Genomic DNA, 26,104 nt, shown 5'->3' on the forward strand with positions numbered 1-26,104 from the left:
GCAACCTAATACATAATTATAGCATCTCACTGTTACTACATTGATTCTGAGCAAATTTGAGCCACTCAAATCAAAGTCGACATTCGGATTTAGTAGGTTCATTTCTAGAGTGCAAGATGTTATAAGATGTCAGTGGGTAGTCTCCTATAAAAACAACGGCCCATTTCATACTTATCGTCCGTCTCGCTCTACGCAGAAAAACAGCGTCATTTCAACTTCTTTCGAACAAAAAAAAAAGACACAAACACGACCTTGCTTCGCTTTCAGAAGATTACAAATTAGTTGAATACTTTATTTGTGTCGCCAGCACCGTTCGCAAACATAAAATGCGATGGCGAATAAATACAGCAGAACACCGGGCCACCCGACGTCCCCGTGCCCCGCGGGAGGGAAGGGACGCCCCGGGGGCAGCCCTGCTGGACCCTCTTACCAATGAAATTAACGAATAAAATCTTACATACGAATACGAAGTAGTCCTACAGGCTAGCATGGTGGTGTTGTTGTTTTGTGTGGGTGTGTGTCTGTGTGTGGCCCCTCCAGACAGGCCGTAATCGTTGATTCATCCTCCTTCATCCTGGGGTCGATTGGAGCACTCTGTTTTGCTGAGTATTAAGTACAATTTGAGCAATGGTTCAACATTTTGTTTTTGGAGGATTTACACTGGCTGGAACGTATTGCGGGACACTGGGCTGATCGATTTCCACCATTTGGGAGCGCTGCGCAGTGTGCTTAGCCGACGACGATCTTGCTGTAGTCGGAATCTGAAAAGGGAGAAAGAGAGAGCGATAGAGCGCGCGCAAGAGGGTGCGAGAGAGATAGAAGCACACTGATTAGAACAGTTGTGTGAGGACTCAGGCCATGAGGCCACAGGCTCGCTAAGGAGCGTAGCGCTACGAGTGATTAGCGACGAAACGGAGTAGGAACGCCTGAGTTAGTGACAGCGCAGTGGTAGCTAGACAGACAAGCTTGGAGTTGAGAAAACGTGCGAGTTACGAGGTGATTACAGTAGAGGTAAGGTGTACGAGTGGTGGTGTACGGGCTGTCCAGGCGTCGCCGGTAGTAGTGAGAGAGTAGTAGTAGTAGTAGTAGTGGTGTGTCAGAGACAGTTGTTTGTTTTTAGTACGGTTGCTACAGTCATGCGAATTACCTGAGTATCGACGAAATCGGTCGCTTGCGCACGGTTAAGGCACAAGCGCTCGAAGCAAAACAAAAACATCCACACGCACACACACACACGCATACACAAACGTAAACGCTACAATATTCTTACTAATGGGTCTAAGGTGTCTTTTCTAGATGCTAGAGAACGCGTGACTAAAGGATTAAAGAGATGGCGTGCTGCCGTGGCACCGTGAGCTGTGCTGAGCACCGAGGCGCACGCATACATACGCGCGCCCTTGTCTTCACTTGCATGGGTGTGTGTGTGTGTGTACGTGCGCGTCTTTGCATCTACCGTGTTGCGTTTATCAGTCGTCTCTGCGTGTGTTGCGAAATTGGAACTGGCACTCGCGCGCCATTGCGTTGCGTCTGTGCGTCGCCTGCTGTCTACGTATTGGTGGTGGTGTTGGTTGCCGGGCGGTTGCTGCCACCGTCGGTCTGCGTGGTCGTGTCGGTCGTCTCGTCGGCGCGTCGCTTGTGGTGCTGCCGGGTGGCCGGGACGGCGATCTCGTACGCAAGCGACTTCTGCAGCTCGATCCCGTCGCCGAGCTGCTTGGTGAGGTCGCGCAGCTCGGCGGAGGAGACGTGCTTGGGCGGCAGCAGCTCGTACGACACACCGCTCGCACTGTGGCCGAGCTCCGCCCACGGCGCCTTCGACCGGGGGCTCGGCAGCCCCTCGGCCTGCTGGTGGTGCTTCGCCTCCCCGCCGTGCTTCAGCGCCATCGAGCGGTAGATGTCGTACGAGCTGGGCAGGCCCGGCCCGCTCGACTCGACGTGCAGCTTCGAGTAGCCGGACGGCGCCCCGAACGAGGTAGTGATCGAGTGCGAGTGCGTCACGGAATCGATCGGGCCGGCGGCCGGCACCCCGTACACGGCCGGCGGCAGGTAGCCGGCACCCTTGATCGGCTTGAACGGCGGCGGGTTCGAGTCGGACGGGATCTCGTACTGTGCGATGACCTTCTTCGGGAAGCCGTCCGAGTGGTGCGGTATCTTCTGGTTCAGTATCTGCCGCAGCACGTCCGACGCTTCGACCACGTTCGCGTGGCCCTTGCCGTACCCGGTCGGGTAGTGGTCGTGGTGGTCCGGCTCGTGGTGGTCCGGCTCGTGATGATGCGCCGACACTGTGGGGAAGGAGGGGGTGAACCAACGGGGAAGATGTGGAAATAACAGCGGGGTAGCGGTTGGGGATGAGCATCAGTGTACGGCGCGTGCGGGCCCTTCATCGCCGGCGATGTCTTGATCGGTGACGAAGAACTGCTACGATGTTTTCAATTTTTGTTCCAAAGTTTGTAGGTTTTTTTTTTCTTCAGAAATTTCAGTCTTCGTTCGTACGGGAAGTTTGTGATTGGTCCAAGTCGAAGGTTTGAGTTTAGGGGGATATTCCAAAGGGGTTTGCAGTGTTTCTGATACTGGGAAACACCCTGAAAATCCGTCAACGTTAACTCAACGTATTCCTGACATTTAACTCATCATGTAATTATCTCGAAAAGTTAGCAAAATCTTACTAAGATCATTCAATGATATCTTTCAGTTCCACGTGAAACAACTTATTGAAAAGGAAACATGTTTTTAGAAGTTTCCCAAAACGTAATATCCCACGCTCGAGAGACGCCCCCAGAGAAAATAATTCTTTTTTGAAGATCCGACATGCTCCAAAGAGGATGTTCGATGTGAACCACGAATCACGCTACACGTAGCAACGAGAACATTACCACCCTTTGCATGTGTAACTAGCGCTAGCAGCAAACTTGTGATGGAACAAGTACGAGCCGTTTGCTTCTGCAGCCCACCTGATATCACCCCTAAACGAGCAGGGTAATTCTGTCGAGGCTCTTCACAGTCTTGTCCCACTCAAACTCCACGCCCCAAAAAGTTTGCCAATAGCCGTTGCCAAGTTGCCCGCCCCGCCCCCGGTGCGGCAATATCACCCACCACAGCGCCATAGATTTATTGATCGATGAACCGTACAAGGCGCGTAATTAATGCTCGATTTCCGGTCTTATCGGGTCGTTAGCGTGTGGCCGCGAACACTCGGGCAGAACGTAGCGGTGCAGGCCAGTGACCAAAACAAACGCACCACGGTTCAACTTTTCCGACGGTTTGCTGCACACTTACGCGGCCGTCCTTCGCATCCCCGTTTAAAAGGGATGTAATCATTCAAATTACAGCCTTTCATCATGCCTTGCAATCTCACTCTCGCTCGGCAGGCCGTTTGCTTGCCGTGTGTCATCATCCGCCGGTTTTGGAGGCTGTTTTGGGAAAGTCAACACCGTAGCTGGCTAATGATAGCCGAACGGCACGCAAGTTCAACTGTCCCGTGCTCCCGACGGGAACAAGCGGAACATTATCCATGCTGGAAGGATTGCAGGTCGCTCTTTAAATATGTTGCGGTGTGCCCCCCCGGCATCCAGTGTGCTCCCCCCGGGGACCTGCCTGCCCCAGAACTGCAGTTATTCGAATGGATTGAATTGCAGCGCTGATGGTGGTGCTGGTGCCAAAACCGCCACAACCTCGGCGGTGTACCACGAACGATGTATAATTGAACTGCCTCGTGCCGCCGCACGCCCGGGTCACTCCACACCTGTCAGTGGGTTGATAGTGGTTCGTGCCCCGGGGCTATGGTAGCGACATAAAATCATAAAACATACAGAGAGAGAGAGACAGAAGAGCAGGTAGAGTGTGGTACGGTGGTATTTGCATTATCGAGTTACGCACGCTCGGACGCTCATTAGTTACGACATCGATATGATAAATCGCATCAAAATTTTGGCCCCACCGCGGGGTGCAGGTATTGTCGCCGATTCCATTACCGCTCCCCCTCAATCCCGGGGTGGAGGTGGTCAGATGAACTTAGCGGGGAAGGGCGGGCGGTTCCAAAGCAACCGCCAACCACAAACTGTTTAATAGTGTTTAACGAGTGCCACAGTTTCATAACTGTTGACTCGATCCAATCGGTTCAGTGCGTTCCGCTTTCATCCGAGCGCGGACTGCTCGCCCCGACGTAGGGTTGGCAAGTGGGGTACAAGTATTTTTCAAGCACTAGTGCGTGTTCACAGTGTTTGAAGTTCAAGTTTGAATAGCCGTGCTCAAAGTTTGTTCTAAAGTTAACCTAATGAAGTATAATCCAAAACAACTTAGTTGCGCAAATCTAAAAAAAAGACATCAAAATCTTTCCGCTCCTAACAAGAAAGAGCGAGAGAGAAAATGATGTTTTTTATTTGGCTAGCATAGACCGCTAGCTTGTCCCACTAGGTCCAATAGTTTGCTTTGCGCCAATGCTTCCATCTACACCCCGAACCGGTGCAATGTACTCTGTGCGCTTTGTAAGCGCCACCGTTTGAAATGTACATAATAAATTGATTTATCGCGCTCCAGCCGAGCCAGCTCATTCGAATCATTTCATAACCGCACCGAAGCATCATGACAACCCTCCCCATCTCCCCTTCCCCCTCCTCCCGGGATAGGGTGTACATTTTACACCGTATGCCCAACGGGCGCAAAAAACCGGCCCACCGCCGCAGCCCATCTGATAATTCACCTAATAGAGATGAAGCTGCACTGTCGCTTGTAGCGAAAAAAAAAAAGCAAACAACCGGAATGCATTTGCATTCTGCCTTTCCCGTGAGAGCACCACAATTGGTTTGGCTTTTATTGAATTGAAATGTTTACCGAGCTCTTTCACCAGTCGGTCGTGGTGAAATGATGATAATAGAAAAAAAAAGGTTGTGCTATGCCATTTAAAACCACGGCAAATTGCTGATGGTTGCGTGGAAACCGTTTTTCGATGTCCTTTCGCTGTTTTATTTAACAAAAAGTGTTTCCAAAAAGTTCAAACTAATCAAACAGAATGGAAGATGGTAGTTGTGGCAGCTCGCTATCGACCAAAATGAGCAACACAAAAACCATGAAAATGCTGCCTGTCCATTAATATGGCCGTTTGCAACACATTTTCAACTAGTTGAGTTGGCCCCAAAACAAATAAAAAATAAATAATAATATCGAATAAAGTTCTGTTTCAACCTGCCCGGTGTAGTGAACTGCCTGCCTTATAACTACAAATTTCTAGCACATGGTTTTATTTTACTCCCGCGAAATAGTATCCATGCTCCTGGTCGGGAGGGCTGCAACGGAAGCCCGGGGTAAATTATGCGCTGCTTGCAACAGTTGCCATTTTTCCGCATTGTTGCGCTACGAGTGCGGCTAACCAAGTTTCATTCATGCCCACCTGCACCCACACACTCACGCAGGAACATGAAATTTATTTCATTAATGATCTGTTTCCATCCAACCGAACCTTCCCATCGCCCACCGCCAGCCAGTATCTATTTTGCCAGCCGCACACGTGCGAGCTAAATGATGCGCAAATAATTGCTTGCCTTCCGTATGCAAAAAAAAAAGAAAGATACCCCCTTGCACCGCGTGTGTTTTCAGCCCTCCCACCATCCCTGTTTTTTTTTTTTTTTTTTTTTTTGTGCCGTATCGATTACCTCCGTAAAACCAATCATCTTCGTAATGCCGAGCGTTTATCGCTGTGGCAACTTTTCGCCACACATCATTGCCCAAGTGTGCCCAGGGTTTCGGGTTTACGTCCCTGTCGTCTTCGGTGCGATGCGAAAATGTGGCGCGGTTTCGGGCCGGCGGAGAAATAGGGACCTTCCATTCCCCCGGCGCGTTACTTACCGTCGGACGAGTGGCCGTACTTGCCGGCCGGCACGTAGCTGCTGTGGTGATGGTGGTCGTCCAGATCCGCACCGTACGAGTTGTGCGACGGTGCCTTGTGCGAGCTCTTGGACGGCGGGATGTAGGACGGGCCGGACGGGCCGCTCAGTGCACCGTGCGAGGAGTCATGGCCGTAGCTCGTTGGGCCTTCGTAGCTGGTGAAGCCTTCGGTGGGGTGGGATAAACCAAAAGGAAAGTCAGGTGCAACACGGGAAAAAAAAACATTAGTAAGCGGATGATCGAAGTAAAGGAGGTTTTTTTTGGTGCAATTTTGTCCCAGTGCAAACATGAAACAGGGTACAGTTTTGGTTTCTGTTCTGGAGCGACATCTACATGGGTACTAACGCCTTAAAAGCAGACTCAGAGTGGGGATAGAAAACAGACATGTAAAGACACAAGCAAAACCATGGTAGGGCACACGAAGAAAACCCCCGTCTCACCAAGTGTATTAACTTTAAATCAATCGAGCGAAATGAAAGCGCCTGCAGCTATGCAATCCGGTTGACAAAATCGCCCTCTTTGCGAGAGCGGGCTTGCTGCACGAGAGGCCCACACAGCTTACAGGCCGCAGCCGAATTGTTTGCAAAATCCAACCCAACCCCAACAAGCTAACCCCTTTCCCCCACACCCTGCCCCTCTGCTGCGCCCCCTTTTCAAGCCATTGCTTCGCATGGGAAAGCCTCCAGCACTTCCCGGTCCCATGCTTTTTGCAAACTCCAAATCTATCGATTTCGGGTTTATCTTCTGCCACCACTGGCGATCCGGGCGATACGCGCACGGCCGAGAACGTCAAAAGCAATTTCAAAGCCTTCTCCTCTACTCTCCCCGCTGTGGGCAACCCTCGGTGAAGGTAACAAATTTACGGCCCCCTCCGCGCCGCCTGGTTTGGTTTAATCGAAAAATTTTCACAAAAAAATAAATAAAAAGGAAAACAGAAAGAAGATGACACACACACACACACACACACACGAACTGCCCCAGTTCGGTGGTTAAGGGGTGGGGGGGGGGGGTTTTTGGCGAACGCAACAGATTAGTGACCCACGCCGCACCCATTTATCTTTATCCTTTTTCTTGTACGGTCCGCACTGCCAGATATATCGGGGGCTATTTCTTTTCCCTGGGGAATTTGGGAGGTGAGGCCACTCCACCCCCCCTCCCCCTCTCTATCAAACTTCTGATACTGTCAGCGCGAGGTTCAGAGTGAAAGAAAGAGCAACGCCACACAAAGAAGTAAGCAATAACAACACAAGAACCTTGCTGGAGGCGCGTCAGGAAATGAGAGGAAATACAAATGCGAACGGAATATCGGAAACGGGAAATCAGCCACCCTGGATGGTCTGTTTTTTTTTTTGGTTGCTGTGCTCTATTCCCCGGTTTGATACATCCTGGGCAGCTTCATCGTTGGCGGTTTGCTCTTTTGATTGTTCCTTTCGTTTGTTCGCTGGAGCTGCTTTTTCGCTGCTGAAGTGCCTTCCTTGCCGGGGAACGGAAACTCGACAAATATCGTCATCACCACGCTTTCCCCAAACGACCGGGGGTCGCACAGTGTCGTTTGAGGGGGGGAGGGAAGGCGTAAGTTAAACAAAACCAGAATCGTGGCTGAAAAGTCGTGAATGGAAAGCACACAAATAAAAAAGCGAAAAAGGCAAGAAAGGCAAAAACGGAAATAGTTGACCGTTGTTGACGTGATTCTTCTCCCCCTTTCACAAGTCTCCGGTTTCGATTGGAGCGTGACTGTCGCCCTACCTTCAGCACATTGCATTGCTTCAGCTTGCGTTCTTGGGCCGCTTTTGACAGCGATTTATTTTCGCATCCCTTCGGCGAGTACTTCTTGCATTTTTTTTTTTTTTGTGAGATTTGTGGAAGAAAACGAGATTTTGGTTTGTTGTCCATTTTTTTTTTTTTTTGGTATGCTCTGTTCAACTTTGCCCACATCCTCACATTCGTCTGCCGGTTTTCAAGTCGGCTTGCGGGAACTGGTTGTCTGATCTGTTTGAAGCATCGTTAAAACTGTAAACAATCGATCGTTTCAAGATGATGATTCTTGCCATGGAATTGCCTGTGTGTGTGTGTGATTCGGACTGTTGCGTTTCGGAAGTCCAAAGCTCTTCGGCACACCCGCTGGGCGCTCCCAGCCAGCTGAGGGCTCCAATTAATTAGCTAATTAATTATCGTTTGCCTCACCGCAAAACGGCGCGCAACACATCCGGCGAGCGAGAGCGAATCGTATCGGAAGCGGAAAAGATCTCCTATTGGAAGCTAGCAGGAATTGCGCTGGCGGGGCTGCCAGATGCGTCCTCGGAGATTTTACCGAACGCAGCACTGCTTGAAATGGTAGCACAATCCATAAAGCATCAGCAGCGCCCGTCGGAAGACGAAATTTGCAATAATTTCCATCGCCCGTCAGGCGGAACCGAAAACACTGAATATCCCAGGCAGACGCAATGGCGCACTGGTAGCGTTCACGGGAGACATGCGGCGTAAAACATCCCCCCCCCCCCACCCCCCACCTTCATTACTCATCGACGAATGACGAGCGGCTGTGGAGTGGCAATGTGATGTGGGTTTTGGTTTTTCTTTCTTCCAACGAACACACAATTCATTTTCACATCCAATTGAAAGGGGAGGCGCCTTTGCTGGGAAACGCTTCATCAGGATTAATAGCAAAAACGGGACAACACACGCGCAGAAAACCCCCAGCATAACATCCAATGTCTCGACTCGCTTGTACTTACTTTCACCCGACGCATCTCCATGGCCGTGACCGTGGCCGGAGGAGGACGAGGACGACGAGCCGGACAGCCCGGACAGCCCGGAGGACGAGGCGGACAGGATGCCGGTCAGCTTGGAGAGCGGGTGGGCCGAGTGCTTCGGCGGGATCAGGTGCGCGGACAGGGCAATCTTTTTGCCCACGCCCGTGACGGCGTCGCCGCCGGACGCGATCAGCTTGCCCGCGCCGCTCACCAGGTAGCCCGAGCCCTTGATCAGCTGGCCCTTGATGGCGGTCACGCCGCCGGTGATGGCCTTCACCGCCTGGAACAGCGTGTTCAGGATCGACTTCTTCAGCGACCAGCCATCGAAGTGGGTGTCCTCCTGTGGGGGGGGGGGAGTGAAAAACAAGAGAAGGGTAAGCAAAAGCGTTAATATAAATTCTGATTTCGTTGCTTAATGATGCACACGGGCGGCATGATTTTGTGCGATTTTTTTGCCACGGTTGAGCGATGTCTCTGCCGGAAGGATGTATTGCTGCCGGGCGACAAACAACAACCACATTCGCTGTGGGGGGTGTAAACGTTCAGTTGTTTCCCCCCGGCAGACGGCATCACGGACGAGCGCAGCAAACTGTAAGCAAATTACTGGGTGCCGAGAATCTCGAAGCCGCGCAAACCATTCTTCCACTCGAGCGCGTGAAGTGTTCTGTTTTTCGCAGCAGCAGCAGCAGCAGCAGCAGCAGAGCATTCTTGGAACGAATCAAACCGTAGCATTGAAATGTCGAAAGCCGGCAAAACAAAACTAAGTAATAGCAATCGAAGATGTTGGGAATCGCATCCCAGCAAAGCCCTCGTAACCTTTCGCGATTGGGTTTCTTTCTTGTTATACCCCTGCGTGCTTATATGCCTGCGTTTGAGGTTAGGAGCAGTGAAAACAGTCCGGGTTATAGTTCTATTTCCGTACCGGTACGAGTCCTTTGCACCCGTCCGTTAGCGATTGAAGGCCGTCAGGAGGGGAAAACATATTTAACCTCCAAACAACAACAAAATGTTGGGATAACAAGTAAAAACACACGAAAACACTAACGACACCAGCAAACGGTGTTCACCAGTAAGTGCGCTTTAGTCGTTATTTTACGTCATCCTGCTCTGTCAGCCTGTTTGGTTGGAAAGAGACATAACCAAACGGTGGCCACTTTCCCGGCCAACACAAGGCCGACATGCTACGCCGTACTTCCGACTACGCTATTATCTTGTCAATTTTTAACGCGCGCGCCCTCCCATCATGGCGTCCATTTGGAGGGTTTGGAGCATATGTGTACGTGTGTACGGCTCGAGTGTCACATTTCATGGGCGCTTGATGATAATCGTAACTTATTTAGCATGCATGACATACGGCGACTCGCTGTGCGTTGGGGCGCTTTTACGCCATGATATGCACAGCGAAGGGTATGCTTATGATCGCCCGGTGTCACCAACAGGGGCACCGCATTAGCTTTCGAGCCCGTCCCCGGTGCCGACCCGAAGCCTCATTCTCACGCGTGGTCCCAACCGGCAATCCGGCGAATGGTGGAGCATGGGTAGTAATTGAAAATGTGTAACCTGCTGCGACCTGAGCAGGGAGTTGCCCGAGGCGATGGGAGAGCTCTACACGGCCGGTGTGTTTTGGAACCTATTGTTGAGCTCCAAGAAGAATTGTGGCGGATTAGGATTACGTTACTGTGCGTTCTGTTGAAGTTGGTGCGGGTACATTGACGTCTACATCTGCGATCGACACCGCATTGGCTGGTGCCTACTTACGTGCGGTTTGTCGTACGAATGTCCGGACGAGCTGCCGTAGCTACTGCCGTGGCCGGCGCTGCCACCGCTGCTACCATGCCCCAGACCGGAGCTGAGCGATGAGCTGCTGCTGCCAGCGACCAGTGAAGCCGACGCAGATCCAATGCCCGACAGTAGTGTCTGTAGCAGCAAGGCGAGAAAGAAAGAAAGAAACAGTCAAAAATCAAAAAGGATCATTCTCCCCTCTCCCTCCGGCGATGCCGGCGCCACCTACCTTCTTCAGCCCGGACAGCAAATCGAACGAGCCGCTGCCAGACCCGAACCCGGACCGCTTGATGCGCGCCACGTCCTCCGTCAGCAGCTCCACCTCGGCCAGGTCGGTCGGATCCAGGCTCGGGCTGGCGGGTTTGGCGTACGCTGCCAGCGGCAGCAACACAGCGATCAGCAGAATGATCTGGAAGGGAAGAGGAAAACACACACACACACACACACACATCAGTTAAATCTTCAGTCTTGAACAATGCTTGAGCGACACAAACACACTTGCGAGCTCCACAAGAGTGCTTTCGCACAGCGCTGCTACACTTCATTCTGTTGTGCTCGGTCGCCACTCTCACCAGTGCCCGCCCTGTGACGGTGTATGTGTTTACACTCTCGTGCTTTAATTGATACTCGTACTAATAGCGGTAATGAGTTACCGCCAGGGGTCGGCAAACAAGAAGCAGAGCGCCTGGATCGAAGCATTTAAATGTTCCAATAGGAATGTTTCATTTTCCAATAGGAAGCTTTAATTTGCTCACTTGTGAAGAACATTCCTTTTTGAAATGGTACCAAATTCTTGCAAGTGGAATATTGCAATGGTGTGGAATGCTAGAGCTTAAGCAAGCAATCTGAAGTTGCTTTTGAATATTGTTCAACAGTAAGTAAACATTTGACAGCCAACTGAAATACTGATGCCTATCTGAACTATGTTCAATCGGTAATAAACATTTGCTTTCTCCGACATTAACGTACGTCTATATTACCCGAATTCGTTTCTTTGCTGCTCATTATGTTGCAATAAAATTGTTTGAAGCTTGACTTTAATAGATTTTGCACTTTCAGATAGATATCAGTAGACGCAGATGTGTTCAGATATACATCAGTTTTTCAGTAGACTGTCAAATGTTAACTTGCAATTGAGTTATGTTCAAAAGCACCTTTACATTGTTTATTTGGGCTCAAAAACGGTGTATTTTTTTGCATAAGTACATCTGACTCATAAAGTCTAATGCGTATGCCACACACACCCAATGCAAGTGCAAGGATAGATTATTAGAATATTGATCTAGAGGAAAATAAATACAATCAACAATAATTTTGAGCATGAAACTCTACTCTCAATTATTGGTTTATTGGATAAAAATGGATTTTCGACGTACCTTTGAATTACAATAAGGTTCCGTTTTTCACATTAATCGCCATATTAAGGTTTTTTTTTGACAAGCATTTTATCATATATGAATCAAATAAAATAAATTTGCCTATTAATCCTTAAGCAGGCAGCTAGTAGTTGTATTTATGTTCCCCTGGAGCTCTTGAAAGGCTAGAGAGTTTAATTTTTACTGCTATTCTTTCTTATTCCCTTATTACTGCCCCTGAAGAAAGCCGCTGTCACAAACGGTTAAAGATGCTTTGGAATAGTTTTTTACTGTATAAATAATTTCAGTAACCAAAATTTGCTTTTATCATTTCTATTCGAAGCATATTTTCAATTGAAGCAATGCCCTCCTCGGACGACCTTAAATAGACTTAGTTCCGTTCCGCAAAAATCAAACTTGCAAACTGTGCTCGAGGTTGTCGAGCCCTGCGTGACGCCGCTGCCGGCACAACGCAGTCGGATGTAATGATGCCCGTGACGCCCGGCCCAGCAAAACCCAGCTTAAAGGTTAGCGTTTGTCTCGTTTTCCTTCCTGCGCTCGCGCCTGCACCATCGCTGGGCGGCGTGGGTAACGCTTTTTGCCATCTTGCAAAAAGCGTAAACTTCACACGCGGTCGGGCGAGAGCGCGTGCCCGCACCATGGCAACCTCTGACGGGGCACACCTTTCTGGCCCACCTGCCCCAGCGCACATTAACCAGCAAAAGGGGCCGGCTAATTGTTGCAGGCTCGTTTTGCTTATTTGTTTCCATTCGTTTGTGCCCTCTAATTAGGTTGTGTCCCGGGTCGGCGAAGGCACGGGATTAAAGTGACATCGCAGCGTGCGCCATCAATCGACACCTCCTGTACTGCCCGGGGGGCTGGTGTTTGTGACCTTACCACTTTGTGTGGCTTCGACGCATCTCAGACATCGTCAGCACACGTTATGTCCACCGCCACACACACACAAGCATCCACAGAAGCCATCGAAGTGTAAAGTTGTCAAAGTTTAATTGAAATTTAATTATTTCGATTCCTTCCGTGCCAAAGGGATGACGGGCTGTGGAGGACGCAGGGCATCTAGCAGGAGCCAAACAGGCGAGCACTTCACCAAAGCAACAGCAGGCCTTCCCGACTACCAGCGGCAGCACCACACCACGTTGGTAAGATTGCCTAGCGAAACTAGCGAAACTTCCCGCACCGGAATAGTTCCTCGGCCTCTCAGCGCACCTCCGACTACTGCTCCACTACTGCTGCGGCGGACGACTCGAACTCCAAAGTTCAGGCCCGTGCTGCAACCGGGTGGCTGTAATTAAATTCCTTGCCCGACGGTTTTGCATTGCAGTGCGCTTGTTAATTGAATGTCCGGGATCCTTTTCACAATTCGACCACACTAGCGCACAGAGTTTGAGAGGATGGACTACAGAGAGAAGAGGACGCCCCATGAGCACCTTAAACCAACACACGCACACACCGTTTCCAAAAACTGGCCAAATTATGTAGCCAATTATTGTCGCTCATTATCGGCGACCGGGGAGCAAACTGCCCGGCGTTGTCCCTTTGGTTTTTTGGTGCAAAAATTAATTTGGACACTTCCGGGCCGCTACGTGGAACAACTTTTTTAAGGGACTCCCCCTCAAAAAACATCCAGCTGCGCTATACATAGACACAAGGCAACGCTGGAACTGCGAGCTTCCGGTAGCATGTTTGCCGTTTTGAGCTCCTCTCGAGCGGCGAGTTCGATTTTTCCCACATCCAATCGAAAACCCCCAAAGACACCTCCCAATGACACGGCGGGCTGTCGCGTGGGCAATCGTTCGTGCTCAATGGTTCGGCTACAAATGCTTAAATAAGTGCGTTCGCTTACAGATCGAACGTACGCTCGGCATGTTTGCCCTAATTTATTGGCGTGCATCTGTGTCCTGGCAGGAGAGCGCGAGATCCCCGAGATGCCATTAAAAAACAAGTCGTTTTCTTGCCCGGTGTGTTTGTATTTTTTTTTGTTGCTCCGAATGGTCGTGTGGGTTGAAGAATCAGCACGCGCTGCACATTTGTTGCCAAGCACTGTTGGTTCTGTTGCGTTGTGATGGAAGGTGTAACATCCGATTTCCGAAGCTTCCGAGCGAGCGTGGTTGTTTGGTCCTACACACAAAGGGCAATATTGGACGATGCATCCTTACGTGTGTGTCTTTTTTGCAGGTGTTTTGCTCGCAGCTGCCACAGGTGATTGCACTTTTTTGTGTGTGTTGCTTCCTCAAACACTTTCGAGCACTTTAGAGCAAGCATATGCACGCTCCGGGCAGGGTGGTTTTGCTTCAACACGGAATAAGAATCGAATTTTCGGACAGCGAACGATCGTGAGGATTAGATCCGGTGGAAGAGAAGATACGCTCGGATACTGCTGCCCAGCAAGCAATAACGTCGATTGCATCTGCATCCAACGATCGCTTCTGGTTGCAATCGATGTGGGCCGATTGTGGCCCACGAGAGTACTCCACAGCGCTCTGGCAGGAGGAAACAAACTAACAGCAACAAAAAAACATACACAAATCCCAGGAAACGCTATCGCTACGCCAGAACCAATATTGCAGTTTTATTGGCCCTAACAGCTAATATTGGCCAATAAATATGTTTCTCCTCCATTTGCCATCGCCATCGCCCCAGCGCCCGGTTTGGAATCGATAGATAGGCAATTACCCGCCCCGAAACACAGGACATTTATTGTTGCGTGTGTGTGTGTATGTGTTTTTTTTTTCTTTCTTTCTTGCTTTCCCTTGGCTTTACTTCGTGTCCATGGCAGTGGCAGCTTTTACGACTCCAAAACCAGAGCCACACTGATAATGACATTATGTATTTCGATGCTACCGCCATCAAAGCCACGGTGCGAAAAGTGAAATCCAACTCCATAGATTTTCTGTTCCAGTGTCCCGTCAACAACAACAACACCAAAAAAATGAACTTATTCCGACATCTTCATCAAGCGATGGCTGACCGATGGCGCCTGATTTGCCTCCGGGCTACTGTAGAACTCAGAAACCGAGGGGCTTTTAAGCGTGGGTGGGGCCTGCCGGACGTCTACCATCATAAAATCAAATCGATTCTGCATGAAGAGGACACAGCTTCGCTGCCATTGCTGTTTTTTGATTGCGTTACTTTCACGACTGCCAATAAACCGTCTAATTGTTTTGAGCCGGGTTTCGGACAGAAATTCAGAAATTCTTCAGAAATTCACAGAATACGGTCATCAGTCGCAATTCGGTTCTGTTCGGTTTTCTTTTTGCTGCGGCACAAAAGGTCTTCATCGAAAATTTTTTGTGGTACTTCCTTGATTCTCCAAGTCGTCGATGTCTTCCCAAAAAAAAAAGGAAGGAGGACCAAAACTGCGTGGGACCGCCACTGGCCCGACCGCTTTCCACTGCCAAAGTGATCGAAATTCCTGCGATTAAAGGACGAAAATAGCTTCCCAGCATGACGTGTGACGTGCAGCATCTGAGAAGGGTTTTGTGGCTTTGAAGCCCCCAGCGATGGCAAGGCTGCGGCAGCCTTTTGCGGGCCAGAAGTCACCGGCCGAAAGCCGCCGGCCACTAATCGCTTTGCCAATTGGATGCACTTTCGAGCCCGCGTCGACTTTATTAGCTATTTGCAGGCACTGGGGCCTTCGAGCGGCGTGCCGAGCAAATGCCGGTAAGCCACGAGATTAATGCTTCACTGCGCCCGCCTGCGGGAGAACGAGTGCGGGATCAAAGGACCTGACCGGACGTTGCCGGACCGGTGCCTGCCTTAATGCCCGCGAAACCGGACAACGCAATTAACCAAATAACTCAAAATGCTTGCATTATCTCGCGTCGATACTGTAGCGGCAATTAATTCTGATGCATAGCTCACACACCTATGCTCTTGATGGTGCATCTTGGTGGCGTTGGAATTGGAGCCAGCTCGCTGCAGTTTCGTCTTGGTTTTGTCCCGGTTTCCGGTGGCACTGCCCGTGTTCACCGGTGCGGCCATATTTTATCGTTGATACAGCGCTCGTTTTTTGTCGATGCCCGTACGTCACTGCGTGTTTGTGTGTGTGTGGTGGTGTGCTCTCCAAGAGATCGAGTGATTACTTATTCAACCCCGCCGTTCGGGTGCGCACGGATGATGCGAAAATGATGATAAAATGCGCCACCGTTGCGAACGATAAAATTGGACCTGTTGAGGGCATTGGAGGGCTAGTTGGCAACTTGACACCTCGCGCTTGCAGCAGAGGTTCCTTTTCGAAGCTGCCGGAAGTTGGGTACGGTCCGCTCTGGGCGATACCTGAGAGTATCTCGGTACGCCTTGCAGCCCGTTGAAAAGATGTCAGAACCGACCACTGCTGCCAGGACGAGCTGTGCGGCAAATAATCGAGTAACGCTTCTGGAAAGTACAGTTGGGGGAGGGTGTGTGTGTGTGTGTGTGCAAGTGTATGTGTGCTATGTATTACCTTTCCCGAGGACCAGCTGTTAGCTGACGCTCGGCAGCACCATATTCTTGCCATTGCCTATGACCGTACCCATCACGAGCGGTGTCTTGAGCCGCACTGGAGGACACTACCGGCAACAGTGTCGTTTCTTGCCCGTGGAATGTAACCGAAACCAAAAATTGAACTTCTCCCAGGCGTATTCTGAGCCACCGAAGCACAAGAACTTGCTTGGAGAGTGATACTTTTCATGCCCTGCTTTTTTCATGGATGCCCAGCAGTTGCAGATGCAAATGTCTCCGAGATGTTTGTGCTTCCAAGGTTTTTTGTTGTTGCTGCTGTCCGTAGTTAGTTAATTGAACTTTTATTTATTTCGTCCAACTAGCCGAGACTCCAGTTGCGAAACTTTGCCCATCTAACCCCTCCGGCTGGCGCAATAAAACTGGCAACCAGCTCCAACTTCCAGCCTGACAGCCGTGAGCGACGTGCCAGCAGGACGCCTGCAGGCATGGGAAGCACAACTTTTGGGGGGAAATGGGGATTTTAAAGTGTGTGCTTGTAATGGCGGGAAGAGTGCCCCGGGTGCGGGCAAATGGTGACAAAATGGTTCCAACTTTGGTTTCGCACAACTGCACAACTGCACCGTACAGTAGTGTAGTTGCGCGAAGATTAATGTACGCCCCCGGAACATAGAACCGCACGTCCGCACGGTTGCGGTTGGTGCCGTGGATTGCTCGGTTGCAACAACCCTCCCGAAACCGTGCGTGTTCTTCAGAAAGCGAACGAGATTAGCAGGCTCGGGCAGGCTGGCCGTGCTTCAACAGGAAGTTTTCGCGCCGGGGTAGGGCAACAGCTTAAGCAACTCTTGTTGCAGGTGGGGACTTTCAAGATCCTCCACGCTCACAGACGCTGTTGAATGAATCTTTATTTGCATCTTCACTTTTTACGACTTTCAGCAATGGTACGGTGCGGGAGCGGGCGGGCAGGACAAACAAGGCCTCACGGTAGCTGCACGCACGCACCCACGGCGAATGTGTGCCGAATCTTCGTCGAAAATCCCCAAAAACACATCCCCGTTGTGTTTTTTCCCCCTGAACTCGGTTCTGTGCTTTTGTGTCGTGTTTCTCTTTCCCTTTTTTTTGCTGGCGACGTTACGTTTTTGTTGCAACGTTTGAGGGGTAGATATTATGCCACACACATACACACACACACGCGGGCTGGCTGTGTGCGATAGCAAAAAGCGTTGCCCGTTCTGTGCACAAAATCTTAAAATATCGTATATACCGGAGCGTTGCGCGCCTTATCGGGGCGGCAGGATCGGTGTCTCAATCAGGCGACGGGAAATGGATTCGCTTCGGTCGGAAACGTGCACCGGAACATAAATTTTCCTCCGTTATCTTAATTTATGTTTTTTTTTTGTTTTCCCTCTCCCACCCGCGCTACACTTTCTCTTTCGGTCTCTCGCATACAGGCGCGAACGCGGTACCCCATTTGTTGCTGCCCTACGCCCCAAAGGTCCTTTGTGGCGTGTATTTATTTTCATGTTTCATTTTCCGTTCCGTCTGCGTTACGCCGACAATGTTTTATTTTTCCGTATGTGTGTGTGTGTGTGTATATTCTCTCTCTCTCTCTCTCTCACACACACACTCTCTCCGTTGTTGTTGTTCCACTTTCCGCTTTGGCGTTGAAATGTGACGTGACGTTTGCGTTTGCCTTGCCGTGAAACCTGCCAACAAGGATGCCTTAAAAAAAGCTGCTTTATGGGGGCGCTGGGTACGCGCAAGGAAGCGAAGACAGCGCCCATCCAAACGCAGCACACCAATGAGCGGAAAATCTGCTTTTTAACTCAATTCCGGAGGCGAGCGCTTTCCTGGCCCACTTAATCGGAAAGCAATTTCACCTTTTGCTGCACGTTCTTGTCCCGGTACAGGAAGCACGCTGGCCCGCAGGCGTTTTGGCGGTACAGGTATGCGTGTGTTCGCGGCGGGAAATTGTTTCGGCATTTTCCGTGCATGCATCATGCAGGTTTATTTTCACAAGGTGGTGGGGGGGGGGGGAGGTGCTCGCAAAACTTCCAGTAGGGAAGTATTCTATTTTAATTGCCAACCACTGCTGCTGCTGTACTGGCCGGTTTGGGAAGCTTTACTTGGCAACCGCCGCATCCGCTTCGCCAAGACCTGGGCGGATCTTGGCGTGCAACTCGATTATCCTGCAATCGACATACGGCCCACTGCCCGGGCTTCGTAAGACAAACACCGGGTAATTATAGTCATTAGTTCGACATTCGGCACCAGCAGAAGCGAACCACCCAACAAGCACAACAGCACTTATCGCTCAGCGAGCTCAGGAACTGCCAACCCATTCACCACGCTGCGAATTTTGCTGCAAAGTGCTGACTCGACGTGCTTCCAATTAATCTTGTTTACAGGATCCCAACCCGCCAAAACCGACAAGCAAGTGGGAGTGCATTTTTTTGTTTTTTGCTCGAGCCTCAAGGAGTTCTGCCGAATTCTACCGAGGTGGAGTGGGGCCGCATTAATGAAGATATCGAATTCGAGCGCACAGTAAGGTCCCCGGGTCCCATCGATCAAGCGGCACAGCCGAAATTGCGCTGGCTTAGTTAATTGTCCCCGACCGGTGGCCCGTAGAAAATGGATCTGTCACAGGTGGGAGTTTTCTGCCGCACGGTGGTGACTTGTGTGCAGAGAAAGAGGGAAAAAAAGAACGAGCCAGCTGTACAGCACCGTACGGGAAAGCATATCGTTCAGAAGCAGATTCAGTTTAAGCGTGTGTGTTTCGAGTGGCGCACGTAGCGCAATCGGTAAAGCGCTTGGTGTGTTTGCTTGGAGAGAAGCTGGGACTGGTTCAAATCTCTCACAGCCCCTCGTGTTGAGGTGCGCTTTTTCTTACCGTCGTTCTTTCTCTCTGCAGATTTATAAAGCCGTATGCATGTTCTTGACTGGGTGGTGTGGATCAAGGTGTTATAAAATGACAAGGTGAAGTTGTTCAGAGCAAAATGATGACATTTCTCGACTTGACATAACTGTTCCGGGGGCTTCGGTATAAAAATCGGGGAAGGCTGTGGGTGAGGGCTAATGAAATTTGTATGCAGGGATTGACAGATGTTTCCCACAATGTCGCCCAGCAAAAGCGGTAAAAATCAACCTTCTTAGAACATAACACCTTGGTGTGGATCTCTTTTAAGTAATGCAATAATGTAACTCATTCTAATTATAAATGTCATGGGTTATTAGCAGTGCTGCAAAATGTCATGAGTATCACGAGATTATCACCAACGACAACAATGCACATATCCGTGGTAGGTTGATGCTCATTGCTGATAGTCAATAAAAGTGCGTCATGACATGTTGAACAGGACATGTGAATTCTTGAGTCCAACGCGATACTCTGACTTACAAGCTTAGCTTAATGCCGGCGCAAGCAAAAAAAGTCATTTCATTGTGACTGATCAAGTGATGGTCGCAAACATGTCATGAGCATGTATTAGTCACACCAATCGTTCTCAGTATCACCACTGATTATCACAATTGAGTACGTGACGCTGATATGGATTTTGTTTTAGTCACATTGTCATGATGATCATCAACAGAAAATGTCACGACCAAGTGATTGACCAAAAAGTCACCAAGCATATGAAGGTCGCAACAACTGTTTGAGTCTCATCTCTGCTCATCACAGTAGAGCTCGTGACGCTGAGATGATTTTGTTTCAGCCAGAATTTGTCATGACAGTCATGTCATGTCAGTGACATTTTGCACAACTGCGCGAAGTAAAAAAAAGTCATGACATTGTGGCTGATCAAGTGATGGTCGCAAAAATGTCACGAAGCATGCATTGATCCCACCAATCGTTTTGTGTACCACCTCTGATTATCACAATTGAGTACGTGACGCTGATATGGATTTTGTTTCGGTCAGATAGTTTTATGACATTGATAGTGACATTTTGCAGCACTGGTTATTAGTCGATGAAACATGGCACAAGATACAGTCGTTGCCGCTAAATGTAGGCTCTTACTCACCCATGCTCGTGTCTAAGTCATCAATTTTGTAGGATTACAAAGCACGACTTTTCAAAACGTCCCCTTGCGAATATCATTACATTATAGGTCAATAAAACAAAATTATTATTAAAAATTCATTTTTGAAAATAAATTTTAAATAGATTGCAGAACGTTCACCCAGCACAACAATACACCAGCGAAAGAACTTCCTCTTTCGACCAACACCAAAACGTGGATCATTCCCCCGGTGTTTGCAAAAGCGGCAAACAACACATCAATTGAAGATGGGAAAGAAAGCAGAGCGCACCCACACATTGCTCGTCAAATATTTGCAATGCAGTATTGTTTTGCTTGATAGCGCGTCCCTCCGGGGTCTCACATCCAGAACCCGAACCGAAGCAAGCAAAACCCCACACTGCAACGAGCTGCAAATGAAGGCCGGCGAGAAGAAATGCAAAAAACGATACCGACCGCTTTCAGGTACACAATAGCACAATACTTCAGACAAAACTGCTATCGTTCATTTCGGTATAGTAAAGGGGGGATCGTGAAAGGTCTGCTTTACTTGCGGGGAAGCTTCCTTTCACTCTCAAGAAAGGAACGTGCACAAAAGGAACGGGCAAAAAAGAATGGAGCAGCAAACACATACCGGTATCGTTTTGACAAGGGCACTCCGCTTTCCCATCTTGTACAGATTTTACAATCTCAGCCTCTCCTCCCCACTCCAAATCGGGCCACGGTTTGCCTGCCCCTCTTCAACATCCGATCTGTGCGCTGTGCACATTTGCACCTTTGCAGCTGCAGGAATCGTTGGCGTTGCGAGCACCACTCGTGACAATGTTTGCATTCGATCGGATTTTCATTCCGATAAGGCGAACCAATAGCCCAGGTGTCGGTATCACCTTTGCCCTTTTTTGCAGCAGCAGCAGCAGGTAGACCAAAGCACACTCCAGCTACGCTACACGGTGTTTCATCTTGAAGAATCGGTTTGCTGGCGCCGTTCTGCCAATCGTTCCGGCCGTTGCCGACACGGTTGCAAAGTGCATGCTGCTGCACTTGCTGTGTGCTTTCGCTACGCTGTCGGCCTTTCGTCGACCTACTTCCAGCATCGTTAATTGATGCCTGGGAAGGTAACAAAAATGCCATAACCTATGCTCGACGGTGCAATATGTTTACGTTTTTTTTTTTCTATTTTCCTGCAAAACAGCGAGAAAACATATCCAGCGACAATAAAAAGGGGGGCTTATACACGAAATGGAGAAATTCATTATCCGGTGTGACCGAATCCGATTTTTCAGGCTTCCGTAGGCGGTGCTGAAAAGAATGATAATAAAACAGGCACACGCAAACAGACCGGCAATGCACATCATTCACCCCAGCGAACCCGTTTCCCGGTGCGCTTACAGTGGCTAGCGTGGCTTCAAACAAGCGGACACCATAAAAACCAGTCACCAGACATGCCGGGCGGGAGCGGAGCCAACACCGAACAGACACCGTGTAATAACATTCGAATGCACTCAAATGGTAATGCCGATTATAATGGTGATTGATAGCACTCCGCCCCGGCAGGTCGAGGGAGGAACGTGCCAGTGCCGGTGTCAGGACGGCCGCAAGCCTCATCACGTTACAGTTGGCATCAAAGTTGCCAACGCTGGGCGGTTGGGGTCGTTGGGCCGATTTATGTGGATTCGGTGGAACTGTCAAAATTGATAATTAATCGCACTGAGCGTTCGACACGGATCGACAGGCACGGACAACATTTACGACACACGCTGCAGTGTTGCGAGGGAGCTTGCTTCTAATAGACACCAATATGGTAGCAATTAAAGGGAATGTCCATTAGCTGGAGTACTTTAAGTGGGTTGAAGTGGGTTGTTTTTTTCTCACTTTTCCTTTTGTTTTGTTCATCTTTGCCCTAATGACACCAAATAGCGTGGCTTTACTTTCACAAAAGATCTTTTTGCTTCTTGTTTGACGCTACGATCGTAGTTGGTCTAGATCAGCGTACGGGAAAATTGCCCTCTTAAAGGGACAATTTATTAAAAAAAAATGATTAAAGAAATATGTAGATACAAGACTACTAAATTGGCATATCTTGAGTATTGCGTTCAGGAGATATTTGTTATATTTGCTTTATATTCTTCACGTTGAGACTAATATTGACAGATATATAAAGAATTCGTTTATCACTGGCAATGACCTGCCATTTCAATGCCTAAAAGCAGGCTGGCTGCAGAAAAAGGAGTAATTATCAAGAGTAATTAAGGTAATTATTTAAGCTTACTTCCACAAATAAATTCAAAACATTGCGAATTGCCTTTCGTCAATTCAGGAATCAGGAATTTTCACCACGGTGGACAAAGACATGCATGATTTAAGTTATACCTTCGATTTTCGTCAATTCCTCTCAAGTAATCGCTACAAAATTGTTAGAGTAGAGTTTTTGCATCACGTTGGAGTAGAAAAAATCGATAGGACACAGGTGACGGATGTTGGACCAGTTGGCAGACTAGGTCGTCATATCGAAATTCTGTCGAAATTCACCTGAAATGATTGCATTGAGTTTTCGCACAATTGTTTGCCACTGCGTCTAATTCCTGATCTGTTTATTCATGTTCCCCGGGTATTATTTTACGGTTTGGTGGGTTGCATCGATCTCCCGGTCCAGCTAACGCAGTAATGAAGCCACCTGTCCCTCTGTCTTCATTTCAGCTTCTTTTGGAACCTCAAAAATGAATCAGGTACTTCTTTCGATCCTTTGATTGTTGCCTAATAGTGCCAAGCCATTGGCGACCAAAATGCGGAAATGGGTATACACGAAGTCCACAAACTTCCGCACGGAGTCCATTTTGGACTCTATGGGGTGCCATTCTTTGATCGCGCACGCTAAATAAAGATCATTAGCTAAATTAGCTTTAGATATTTTACTAAATTTGGCCCTTTGCCTCAAAAGTTTGCCGATAGCTGCCTCAAAGGACTGCGACAAACAACCACTCGTACGTTACGTTACTACGTTAATTCGCATCTGTGCGACTAAATTAAGGATGCACTGTAACCAATGTGCTTAAATTGCTCGAACAGAAAACAAAAAAAAACAAAAAACCAAAATCAATGACAGCCCGAATCAAACAGGATTGCATTGGATATGCTTCGCGTAACTCGCACATCATGCATTATGCATGTGTCCATCGCTTGCAGCTGCAACCGAAAATAAAACAGCGAACTGCCCGCTAATGAAATTTAATACCGTTTGCGATGAGATGAGCCAAACAGCAAAAGCAACTGCCTGTCTGCAGCGGCTACTTTGAGTTAATTAATGTCAAATTTGTTTGGGGGTTGTTTTTTTGCGAAATGGTGAAAACAAACAAAATTACACACCGACAGTTTTCCTAGCGTGCGTTGCGGCCAACAGTAATGACGGGCGTAATCTCAATTGCAACGGAAGCACATTGCGCAACACGTGGCCGCACGGCAAATGAGCATTAGTTCCGATTAGCCATCAGACCCCTCTGGCGACGCGATATTGATCGGACACCGCCGGTGTGGATTAAGCCTTTGAAACGCTTGCTGCGGAGCGATCATCTCGTCACAACGTCGACGTCAACGATCGCTGCACGATTGCGGCAAGGAACAATGGAACAGTGTGCCTTTCACTGGCAGTTTCTCGCGGCTTTGCTGCGACCGAAAGTGGGGTAAAAGAAAGGCAGCCGCGAGAGCCGATTGCATAACGTGTAGCTGAGTGCAGCAGAAAGGCCAACCAGCAAGCTGCAGGCTCGAAATTAACTGCCACGGGGATGCCATTTTTTCGGAGGAATGTGCAAGGTGACACAGAAGGAGATTGCTTGTTTTTTGGAGCAATGTCAGGTAATGCGGTGTACACGTTGCGTACGTACTTCTCCAAAATTACGTTGCTACTGCTGGAAGTTGCCAAACGCATCAACCAATTTTGGCCATCGGAAAATTGACGGACACTTGGCAGGGGGCGTGTGAGGGCTAATGCGCGGCTATTGATCTTACGCAACTGGGCTGGCTCAATTCTAATCGTCCCCGAAACAGCAACCGCCTCAAAATCGGCAGACCACGAGCCGTAATGAGCCGCCTGCAATGACTTTCACGCGAAAGTAGCGAACCCGAGATGGTTGGGCGCAGCTGAAGCTTTCTACAAACACAACAAAGCGCCGGTCCCCATGCAACTGGTGTAGATCATCTATTTATTGTGCTGCGGAGAGTTGAAAGTCCCATCAGTGTACAGTGGTGATTATGAAGATAATCGTTCATACACCACGAATTGCGCTCCACGCAACCGAACCTTTCACTTGCCACCTTCGAACCCGGTGCCATAAACGAAGAGTCTGGTATGGAAGGTACGTGTGGAGCCAGGTTGAACGAATCGCGCGAATGCGCTACTGGGGGCAGAGATGGGTGACTCTGATTCAGCTTCATGAATCTGAAGGAATCTTTTAAATTAATAAATAGATCTGAATCTCAGAGCACTGCATAAAGATAATGATCCATAGAGATCTATAAATCCCTCTGATGGTTCATGAACCTCTGAAGATGATCACGAAATTCATGATTTCATCTTTAGATAATTCTGAGCTACAGAGACTGGAGATTCGTGATACTAGCTACAGGGAGATTCATGCACTGCATAATATACATACATCTCCTCCTAAGAATATCCTCCTCGTGGGTTCAAGCCTCATATAAACCCGTTCCCCCGAACCAAGAATTGATTATTCGGATGTGTGGTACTATATAAGTCTCGAAAGCCTGTACAGGCGGGCAAGACCGCAAAGGTCGTAGTCGCCATAAAGATGTCTTCTTTTGATCTTCTGAGTTTCATAAATACTCTGAGATAATGAAATACTAATATAAATATATAAATCTTTAAAGAAGTGTATCTATTTGGGTTCTGGAATTTCTATAGATTCACGACTCTTTAGAGATTCGTTGGGAGATTCGAATCACTCATTCGACAAAATCTTCATGAAGCACAACACTAGCAGAGACGCCGAACTCCCTCCATTTGACAGATGGGCGAGACAAAGTTGGGCGTCTGTAATTTGTTTTTAGTTGACCCAATTACATGTGAATTGCTTGCCCGGAAAGGTGAAGCAAATAAGCGAAGGTGCTCAGCTCCTCTACAGAGAAAGAGAGAAAAAGACGAAAAAAAACACCAAACAAAACCAAAAACTTGCTGGCAGGATCTCGTGAATAATTCAGCAGGCTCGTACCCTTGCAAACTCATTACCAGTTGTGAGGATAGTTTTGATATCCCACACACACAAGCACATCTACTCAGACAAAAGAACAAGACGAAACAAAAAAGAATCTCCCCCGGGCAAAGCTCGTTATTTCAACCGACACTGCAGCATGACTTCAAGTGATTCTTTGCCACCACCGGCTCCGGGGCTTGTGTCATTCGGTGTCTTCGCTCCGAATTGCCATATCCCTTTTGACGGTGGCAATAACCAAAACGCTGTCAGTAAGCATTTCTGCCTGCCTGCTCCCGATACCGAATAGGCTCAATTACGGCCGATCGGTGTGAGCAGTTTTGACGTGCCGAAGTGTTGCGTGGATGTGCAGGCCCGCAATCAGAATCCGATTAGAGTAGTCCGGTAACGAGTGTGTGTGTGTGTGTTACAGTGTGCCTCTCCTCACCCCAGGAGAGTGTCGAAGATCCGGGCGATTGGCGTGTGAAATCCTGCACTGAAGCAGACACGCTCGCACTCATGCTTGCTTGGATCCCTGGAGAAGCTATCCGAGCAGAGATGAAACGAGCGCATCTTTATTGGCTCAATCGAAATCCCGCTCGTTATGTGCCGGAGCGCGTTGCGATGCGTCGCATCTCTTATTCGGCGAAGCTGTTTTC

General features: G+C 49.0%; 1 protein-coding gene across 2 annotated transcripts in view; it reads right to left on the reverse strand.

The window, feature by feature from the left end:
* Window positions 1-256: 256 nt before the first annotated feature.
* The window catches only part of LOC121596275 (hornerin), a 45,021-nt gene continuing 19,173 nt past the window's right edge, over window positions 257-26,104 (reverse strand). For both annotated transcript variants that reach the window (XM_041921068.1, XM_041921078.1), the window contains exons 3-8: window positions 10,642-10,821; window positions 10,389-10,547; window positions 8,613-8,970; window positions 5,839-6,042; window positions 1,148-2,279; window positions 257-761 (exon numbers count right to left, since the gene is read on the reverse strand). In XM_041921068.1, the coding sequence (XP_041777002.1) occupies window positions 1,546-2,279; window positions 5,839-6,042; window positions 8,613-8,970; window positions 10,389-10,547; window positions 10,642-10,821 (1,635 nt within the window). In that variant the 3' untranslated portion in view covers window positions 257-761; window positions 1,148-1,545. The remainder of the gene's footprint in view (window positions 762-1,147; window positions 2,280-5,838; window positions 6,043-8,612; window positions 8,971-10,388; window positions 10,548-10,641; window positions 10,822-26,104) is intronic.

Source organism: Anopheles merus, chromosome X, assembly GCF_017562075.2.
Source record: "Anopheles merus strain MAF chromosome X, AmerM5.1, whole genome shotgun sequence".
NCBI classification, from domain to species: domain Eukaryota; kingdom Metazoa; phylum Arthropoda; class Insecta; order Diptera; family Culicidae; genus Anopheles; species Anopheles merus.